This window comes from Chelonoidis abingdonii, chromosome 19, assembly GCF_003597395.2.
Source record: "Chelonoidis abingdonii isolate Lonesome George chromosome 19, CheloAbing_2.0, whole genome shotgun sequence".
Lineage (NCBI taxonomy): Eukaryota > Metazoa > Chordata > Testudines > Testudinidae > Chelonoidis > Chelonoidis abingdonii.
In genome coordinates, this window is record NC_133787.1 from 43,575,078 (window position 1) to 43,585,185 (window position 10,108).

General features: G+C 47.6%; 1 protein-coding gene across 2 annotated transcripts in view; it reads left to right on the forward strand.

The window, feature by feature from the left end:
- Positions 1 to 10,108, forward strand: part of KARS1 (lysyl-tRNA synthetase 1) — a 56,761-nt gene that overhangs the window by 17,254 nt on the left and 29,399 nt on the right. For both annotated transcript variants that reach the window (XM_032796377.2, XM_032796375.2), the window contains 4 exons: positions 3,682 to 3,801; positions 4,176 to 4,338; positions 4,440 to 4,613; positions 7,688 to 7,773. In XM_032796377.2, the coding sequence (XP_032652268.1) occupies positions 3,682 to 3,801; positions 4,176 to 4,338; positions 4,440 to 4,613; positions 7,688 to 7,773 (543 nt within the window). The remainder of the gene's footprint in view (positions 1 to 3,681; positions 3,802 to 4,175; positions 4,339 to 4,439; positions 4,614 to 7,687; positions 7,774 to 10,108) is intronic.

A 10,108-nucleotide genomic window follows, 5' to 3' on the forward strand; every position in this document is an offset into this window, starting at 1 on the left:
TTGTCAGGAGAGAGATATCATCCATTGTTACCTTGAGAACATCAGGAATGTAATAGGGGGCAGACAGGCGATTTTGCTACTGGCCAGAGCGGGGGATGGGAGGGAGGGATAGCGACGAGTTTTCAGCGTCTGGCAAGCAGATTCTTCCCTGCTACCAGCAACGCGCTGCGGGGGTGATGTAGGGTGATCACTAGCACCGATCGTATACGATAGGAGCCATGCGCTGTTGTGGATGAAAGAGGGGTTGGCTTTGCAGTTCCTCTTAATAGGACGCAGGCATCATATAGTCACTGTGTAATAGAACGGCGGAGAAGTCAAATTTAAAGCCTCACTTACATCGTTGCATGACGTACGGTTGGCCGTACCTGCGCGCTGGTGTGTGCCACACCAGTCCCACGACACTGAATATTTAAACGATACAAAATGCGATTGTATAGAGATCACATGTGCTCTGTAAGGTGGATAGTGTTCTATGTGAAAGAGAACTGTCATTGCCTCGTGAAAAGGTATCTTCCACATACTACTACCCTGGTTGCCTTCCCCATGCAGTGCCATTTCTCTGAGTCATGCCATCACCGAGGCGTGCTGTGATACGGCGGAGGAGGAAGAAGACGCGAGAGAAATTTCACAAAATATTGAAAGTAACACGCAATGAGAGGGATAAACAGAATGATTGGAGGATGTGTTAGCAAAGTACGGAAAGGAATGCCAGTGAACGATCTGAAGGGGCTAGGCAGGAAACAGTGTTGGAGAGAAGCAACGGCGAATCGCTGCGTTCTAACTGAAATCCTCCACGCATGGTGGACCTAGGAAGGCCAGCACAGTAGCAGAGTGCCACTGCAGCCCTTATAACCTCCCTGCAAGCCCACGTCCATATCTCCCTCACCCGAGACGTGTAAGAACGCGTGCTGGCAGGCTTTCTGCCCCGCCTACTCCTCCACACCCCTGCAGAGTTCAAGGAAAAGCTGTATTACGCTACAATGTGCTGTAGTACTTTCCCTCCCCTCCTTCCAAGAACGCAGTCAGGACACCTTCCTAATTCTCTGCCTTTTTTTATATTCCTTTGTAATACAGAATACATCGAAAGGGAGGGTGGTTTGCTTACAGGGAAATCTAGTAAGGAAAAATCATGATTTTAAACAGATGCATAATTACTTTTAAGAATAGAAATGATTTTAAACGATAGCAGAATTTATTTCCTTCGCCAAACCTGTATTAAAAGGGGAGAGTGGTTCTACACTGAATAGTCATCAGTGCGGAGGTCATCAGGGAAGCAAACAGAGTCACACCGTACCCGGGCCGGTCTGAAACTCGGTTTCAAGGCTTCTCTGATGCGCAGCGCTCCAGTGTGCTCTTCTAATCGCCCTGGTCTCTCTGGCTGCTCGTACTCAGCGGCCCAGGTGATTGTCTCAGCCTCCACCCAGCCATAAATGTGCCTCCCTTAGTCCTCACAAATTGTGGAGCACACAGCAAGCAGCAATAAGCAAGCGGGACATTGGTTTGGCTGAGGTCTGACGCGAGTAAGAATCGCCAGCGACCTTAAACGGCCAAATGCACTTCTACCACCACAGCGCACTTGCTCAGCCTGTAGTTGTCAGCTCCTGACCACTGTCCAGGCTGCCAGTGTATGGTTCATCGAGCCAGGCATCAAGGGTTAGGCTGGGTCCCCAGGAAACTAAGGCATTTGAACTATCCAACGGTTATTTTCTGGTCTGGGAAGTAATTCCCTGCTGCAGCCGTTTAAAAGACTAGTGCTCCTGAAGCACGCGAGCGTCATGAACCTGCCTAGCCATCCCACATGGATGTGGGTGAAACGTCCTTGTGGTCACCATGCTTGCAGCACATCGAAAAGTACCCCTTGCGGTTCACGTACTGGGTGCCCTGGTTTCTGGGGCCAAGATAGGGATATGTTCCATCTATGGCCCACCACAGTTCGGAAACACTGCAGCAAAACATCCACTATCACATGCACGTTTCCCAGAGTCACAACCTTTCGTAGCAGCAGCTTAACGATGCTTTGGCTACTTGCTCACTGCAGCCCACATAGAATTCCACCAAATTGATTCCGACTGACCGGTAGCTGTCTGGCGTTGCAAGCTTCAAGGGCTATTGCCTACCGCTTCTCCACTGGGAGGGCTGCTCCATGTTTGTATACGGCGTTCAGGCAGGGGAAAGCATGTCACAAAGTTCTAAGAAGTGCTCTTACGCATGCGAAAAGTTTCGCAGCCACTGCGAATCGTCCCACACGCCAAAACAATGCGGTCCCACCAGTCTGTGCTTGTTTCCCGTGCCAAATTCGGCGTTCAATGGGTATCGATGCCCCGTTAATAGCAGTAGCTCCAAAACGCTGGGGCCAGCGGTTATTGGAGAATCTGCGCTCCATCTCGTCACTGCTGTCCTCGCCGCTCAGCAATACTGCCTCCTCTCTCCTCCTGCCTTTCAGTTCATTGTTCAGTAAGTCAGCACGAGAGTACGCGAGGTGTTGACAACGGTCAGAATACCGTTTGTGATCTCAGGTTCCCATGATTCGTGCTATGCGTTTGCCTCATGCACTCCGCGAAAAAGCGCCAAAGGGTTGTCCGCTGCCTTCACAAAGGGAGGGTGAGGCTGTCCCAGCACCACCGGGCAATGTTTTATGCACACACAGGCACTGTGCTCTCACGGAAGTGGGAACTATGGGATGTAGCTGAGGAACTGCTACCCACAGTGCACCGCTCCACACGAACCCTAATCCGAGTTATCACTATCGAATTTAGCGCTACTCCTCTCGTTTGGGAGGAGTTCCGAAATTGATTTAAGGAGCCGTTTAACTCGATATTAATGACAACGTCGTGTGAACGGATACAGCGTTAAATCGGTATATCGGCCATTAAACCGAATTAAAGTCGCAGTGTAGACCTGGCCTGAGGAGTTGCTGATATTCAGAGCAGAGTTCGTGCCACTGTTTCTGTAGCATCCCTCCCAGCTATCAGCCTGCTCCAGCAGCGAAGGCTCTCAGCCATGCAGGGAGACACTTGGGGAGATGTGCAAGGGGCAGAGGAAGAGCAAGTAGCAGCTGGGGAGGAGAGCAGCTCTTCTTGCCAAAAGGGGAAGAGGGGACGGGGGGGAAGAGGCAGTGGAGAAGGCACATTTATTTTTAGTTTTTTGCTTGGAGTAGCTGGAGCCTCTTAGATCGCATTATATCCGAATTAGTGTTATTGCGGGGGCACGTTATACCGGGGTTTCACTGTACATAATTTCACTTCACTTCTATTTGTCAGTGTAGTTTTACAAGGTTTAGACTTCGTGAGAAGCCACACTTTCTCTGCTGGAGGTTGGTGATATCACTGCAAATGTCTTCAACAGCTTGGCCCAATCCTTGTCCCTTCCCCTACTCCACAGCTCCTTAATTGTGCAGAATATAGTTGTTCCTGTTAAGCTCTTGATAGAGAAGATGGTTTAAATAGACTACATGGAGGAAAATCTTTTCTTTCAGAATAATTTCTCTGCTCATGATGGTGAATGAATAAATAGAATGTACAGATTTCACATCTGAGCCAGGTTCTCTCTTTAACTGAAATATTTATTGAACACACATTATCAAAGTAGTTGTAGCATGGAGAATGGAGGGGAGAGTATGATTGAGTCAGGGGCATGAGAGTATTTGAGCTAAGGTTTAACACACACTTTTTTTTTCATCAGATTGAAACTCCCATGATGAATATTATTCCAGGTGGAGCTGTGGCTAAACCTTTCATTACCTATCACAATGAACTGGACATGAACCTGTACATGAGAATTGCGCCAGAACTCTATCACAAGGTGAGAGGTGATCCCCCAGTGAGTTAAGCATCACACTTTTCTGACTCTTTATCTGTCTTCCCAAAATGTGAAGCATAAGAGTGAAGTAAGGATTAGACTAAAGGCCAGCAGATTAATTGGGTTGACAAAAGCAACCTCGCTGGGGTGGAGCATGGCTAAAGAGGTGAGCAGGAAAGAGGCCCATATTGATTGGAGAATAGTGGATGTCAGGATAATTGAACCAGAATTCTTCATTAGGTTTGCTTAGTGCTGCTTTACCTCTTTTTTTGCTGCTAAGCTTGGGAATGTAGATTTGTGCAACTTTGTGCTAGTTAGAACTTTCTTGACTTCATTTCAGAAGGCTAATGGGACCAGCTGGATTTCTTTTTGTTTAGACGTTGGTGGTTGGAGGCATGGACAGGGTATACGAAATCGGGCGCCAGTTCCGGAATGAAGGAATTGATTTGACTCATAATCCTGAATTCACAACCTGTGAGTTTTACATGGCTTATGCAGACTATCATGACCTGATGGAGATCACAGAAAAGCTGCTTTCAGGTGACCTAACCTAATATTAATTAAAGGAGAATAAGAATCAGTGTGAAGAGAACATGTGATACAGCATGGCATTGATTTTTAAGTGCAGTTTTATCTTGCAGGAATGGTGAAGCACATTACTGGAAGTTACAAGGTCACTTATCACCCAGATGGTCCTGAAGGCCATGCCTGTGAGATAGATTTCACCCCACCCTTCCGGAAAATCAGCATGGTGTGTGAACTGGAGAGAATCCTGGGAGTGAAACTTCCAGCAACTGATCACTTTGAGACCGAAGGTCAGATGAAGAGTCTATGTGCTTTCATCTCCCCCTCGCTATTATGGGGCAAAGACCTCTAGCCTCCAGTCCATGTTGATGTATAAGCTGCCTTCAATACTGTTTATTATAAGGTGGTGGTCTGCTCAGATCTGCATGTGAGCTGAGTAAATGAGGTTTTGTTTGATTTAACTACAAGATTTCAGAGTGTAGTCTTGATGCCCTGCAGGTTCTTGTAAGGGTCAGCAAGGTTCTGCTTTATTGCCTTTAAGACTTGATTGTGTATACATGACACTGTTTGGAGAGTTAGTGAGGAGGCCTGGCTTGAAGTGTTTTCACTGCATTGACACCCAGCGCTGTATCTCTGTTTCATCTGTCTCTTAGGGAGCAGAGAAGACCCTCTGTATCTGGTAATGATTAGTGTGTGACAGGCTGAATCACAGAAAACCCCTTGGGGCTGCCAACTGATATGCCATTTGTCCCTTGAGTTGACAGTTGTGGAGAGCTGCTTTTAGGTGATCAAATAGCAGCAATGATTTGGATGGGTAGTTATGATCTTTTCCCTCAGATGTGAGCCTTGCTACCTCTAGACAAGGCTATAATACACTATACCTCAGTCTACACCAGTGGCTTTCAAACTTTTTTTCTGGTGACTCAATTGAAGAAAATTGTTGATACCCGCAACCTAACAGAGTTCATAGACTCTAGGACTGGAAGGGACCTTGAGAGGTCATCGAGTCCAGTCCCCTGCCCTCATGGCAGGACCAAATACTGTCTAGACCATCCCTGATAGACATTTATCTAACCTACTCTTAAATATCTCCGGAGATGGAGATTCCACACCTCCCTGGCATATGTTATTCCAGGTTTACTACCACTGACAGTTAGGAACTTTTCCTAATGTCCAACAAATTCCTTGCTGACGTTTAAGCCAGGGTGCGGTGCTATGCGGGAGGGGAGGGTAAGGTGAACAAGTTTTCTCCCTTCCTCCCTGATGAACGGGCTTTTAGAATACGTAGACCGCTAGCATGTCCCTCGTGTGCTCTATTTCCAACGAAAGAAACCCAATTCTTCAGCCATTTAACCTTCATTAGGTCATATTATAAGACCTTGAATCATTCTTGTTCTCTTCTCTGGACACCTCTCCAGTTTCTCCACATCTTTCTTGATGCGGTGCCAGAGCTGAGCACGAGAGAGGTCCAGTTGAGGCCTAGCCAGAGAGAGTAGCGGAAAGAAACTTCGTGGGTCTGTTTAACAAAGGGGGGGGGGGGGGGCGGGCTGTGAAGCATACAGAATCTAGTTGATTTTTTGGCAATTATGTTTGACTCATATTTAGTTTGTGGCCACCATGAACCCTAGACTTCTTGCTGCCAATAGATCTGGTCGAGGGAGGCAGGGGGGTGCGGCGTTCACACGGAGGTGAAACTGAGTGTTCCTTCCTAGAATGGCGCACGTGCATTTGTTTTTATGATCCTACCGGTTTGATCTCAGAGGGATGTGGTGCGTGGGGGCTAAGCAAGTTGTTCAGATATATTTTGAATTTTGACCCTGTCCTCCAAAGCAGTTGCAGTCCCTCCCAGTTTGGTATCGTCTGCAAACTTAATAAGCATACTTTCTATGCCAACATCTAAGTCGTTGATGAAGATATTGAACAGAGCCAAGTTGAGGCAGAGGGTTGGGGTGAGGGCTACAGGATTGGGCTGTGAATGAGGGGTTCAGGGTGTTGGAGGAGGGGGTTCTGGGCTGGGGCAGGGGGTTGGGATGCAGGAGGGAGTCAGAGCTCTGGGCTGGGTCCGGCAATGAGGGATTTGGGCTGCAGGAGGGGGCCATGGTTCTGGGGTGGGGCCAGGGATGAGAGGTTTGGGGTGGGCTCAGGGCTAGGGATGGGGCAAGGGATTGGGGCACAGGCAGCTCCTGGTCAGCAGCACAGTGGAGGTGCTAAGGCAGACTTCCTGCCTGTCCTGGCACCATGGACTGCGCTGCGCCCTGGAAGCAGCCAGCAGCAAGTCCCAGTTCCTAAGCGGAGGTGCAAGCAGCTCCGCATAGCTCTTCCACCTGCCCCCAGCTCCCATTGGCCGGGAACTGGCCAATGGGAGTGCGGAGCCGGTGCTTGGGATGGGGGAAGCACGCAGAGCCCCGTGGGCTCCCCGCCTAGGAGCCAGACTTTCTGCTGGCCGCTTCCGGGGTGCAGCACGGTATCAGAACAGGTAGGAACTAGCCTGTCTTAGCCAGGCAGCACGGCCGACTGGACTTCTAATGGCCCAGTCAGCAGTGCTGAGCAGAGCTGCCACTACCCAGTACTGGGTCGCAACCTGCAGTTTGAAAACCACTGGTCTACACCTTAAATATATCTGAAAACTAAAGCTAGTGAAGAATATGGTAGTTCTCTTAAGTGGAAAATCTCATCATGATCATGTCACACTAGTGCACTAGAATCTGCATGGGTTTTCTGGTGGTTTTTTCAGCTGCTTGGTTTAGTTTTGTTAGCCCTGAAATAGCTCTGGGACCTGCCTACTTTAAGAGACTGCCCCTCTCTTTATGTGATACTGATGCTACTGCAATCAGCAGAAGTGCTTAACATGGGAGCCCCTTGATTTATGAGTGAAGGCTGCTGGCAAATATGCTCTTTGAGGACCTGTCAGCTTTGGAGTGTGCTCCCACTGCCTCCTTGATCTGAAATGATCCAAATCTGTTGACCATTAGGACATGCTTCAAAACTCCTCCGTTTGAGCAGGTATTTGGGAGAAATGATAGATCATCTACATAGAAAGATATATGCTGAGACTGGCTGTTTGTCTGCAGTGGTGCTCTCTGTGTGGGATTGTGTTTATAACTGTTGTCAGAGCATCTAGAGTCTGGGATTAGGAATCTTGTGTTTGAGTTTAAATTGGCAGCAATTAATACTGCCCTTCAAGTGCTTTGGAAGGCTGAAACCATATTCCTTAGCTGGTATGTCTCAGTGTATTATGACAGAAAATACTGAAAGTCATTCCAGTCCTCCTTCGTTGTGTCTGGATCATTCTGCAGGTGAGGAGGAGGGAGAGAAGAATTGACTATATGAACACCTTCTCTAATATTTTGTATTATGAAAACAGAAACTCGCAAGTTCTTTGATGCTATTTGTGTGGAGAGAAGTGTTGAGTGTCCACCTCCCAGGACCACGGCCAGGCTTCTTGATAAGGTAAGTGGAGGTGGCTTTTTCATAATCCTGAGATCTGGCCCTCAGAAGGAATAGGGCCCCATTTGAAACAACAGGTTGCTTGGTGACTACTGGGTAGCTTGATGGAGCATTCAGTAAAAATGAATGGCAAAAAAACTGAAACTAATAAATGGAACTATTTCAACACACAATCTGCAGTTAGCCTGCGGAACTCAGAGAAAGCTGTAAGTAAGCAGTTTTCTTTGCACTATTCAAGTCAATAAGAAATTTAATAAGAACAGCCACACTGGGGCAGACAATGGTCCACCTAGCCCAGTATCTTGTCTCTGACAGTGACAAGTACCGGAGCTTATGAGGAGTGTACATAATAGAGCAACTGGAATGATTAACCCGTGTCTTCCCCTTCTGGCAGTCAGACAATGAGTGTTGCCCCATTCATGGGGTTGCATTTCTGACCATCTTGCCTAATAGCCATTGATGGACCTTGTGACGGGTTCCCTGGGGTGCCACCTGATGTACTGGAGTACAACTAAGCCTGCCTGTACCACATTGGCCTCCCTTACACTGTCTTGCTGAGCCAGGCCCTCAGTCCTCCTTCAGCACACACACAGGGTAGGGACACACCCAGCTGCAGAAAGACAGACACTGAGATCAGCTCTGCATGGGAAAGTTCAGCTAAGGAACTGCCCAGCACTCAAGTACACACCCCCTCTGGAGTGTAAACCCAAAATTATATCCTCTTGTGCTGCACAGAGAACTGTACAGCATAAACTCATGAAATTCACTCCCTCCCTCAATGTGGAGGAAGATATGCACAGCTTTTTTCCCTCCAGTTATGAATTCCACAAATTGGAAGACAAAAACAAGTTTATTAACTACAAAAAGAGAGATTTTAAATAAGGGTTAGCAAAGAGATCAAAGCAGATTACTGAGCAAATAAAACACACGCAAACTAAGTTTAATACACTAAAGAAACTGGTTACAAGTAGTAATTTCTCACCCTAAATGTTGTTTTATGGCAGATTGCAGAGGTTCTTGAAGACAAGCTGCTCTTGCTTGCAGCTTAAAACTCCAGGTATTTCTTTCACAGGCCAGACATCTTCCCAGCCTGGGTTCAGCTCTTCTCCCCCCCTTTCTCTTTTTGTTTCTTAGGCTTTGTCTACACTGGCAAGTTACTGCACAGTAAAGCTGCTTTCTGCGGTATAACTCCTGAGATGTACACACTGACAAACAACTTTGTGCGCAGAAACTCCTCAGTTGCAGCATTGCAAAAAAACCACTTAGCTGAGTCATAAGCCTTAAAGCGCAGAGGCTCCGGTGCTGTATTGGCAGACTAAACATATTACAGCGCAAAAAGTAATAAATTGGCCTCCGGAAATGTCCCCTCCCCTTTCAAAGCTCCATTTCTGACAGCCCTTGCATGCTGTGCTGATCTGTTCCAGGACACAAAGCAAACCACTAATGTGTAATGCTTGTGCTGTGCAGAGAGCTGGAGAGGGAGGTGGGGGCTGATTGTCAGGGTTTCCCCCTCGCCTTGCCTCAGGACTGGTTGCTTCCTGCTGTATGAATTTACAAGACAGCATGCTGACACACTCTCTGTCCCCCAAAACACATGGTCTCTCTCCTCCCCCACCATACACACATTCTGGCTCCCCTGCACACACACTTCAGTTGAATCGCAGCTGGCAGTGTAGTAGGATGCCCATGAAGCAGTGGGATTGGGAAACCTGCATCATGGGACGCTGTGCCTGCCCCATGAGGCATTGCAAACCCTTCCCAAAGCACCCTGCAGCCAGTTACACAGTGGGATAGCTACCACAATGCACTACTCTCTTTGCTGTTGCAAGAGCTGATAATGTGGATACGCTCCACTGTCACAAGGAGCAGTGTGGACACGCAACAGCGATTTAATTCCAGCGATTTAATAAAAGTGGTATAACTTGTTGTGCAGAAACTTGCCATTGTAGACATACCCTTAGATGTTTCCAACAGTCACCTTGGGCAGGGATTCAGTGAAGAAAGAACACAGATTAAGTCACTTTGTGGCCTTAAATAGGTTTTACATATGGCGGGAACCCCTCTTTTTCCCAGTGTGGTTATCTTCCCCCATCCCCAGTGGAAAAATACAGGTATTCTATTAGGGAGTCCAGTACCGGGTGATGTGATCGCATGACTGCAGTGTCAAAGCAGACATGAGTCAGAGGTTGGTTGTGGCATCCCAGGAAAGTTTGTAAGGAAGGTAAGTGTGGTCAAATCTGGACCTTAGCGTACAAAATCTGGGTGCTTACTGTGAACCTCCCCAAGCTTATACCCAGCTTGGATCTTATTTCGCTGCCACCAGATAGTATTGAGGCTA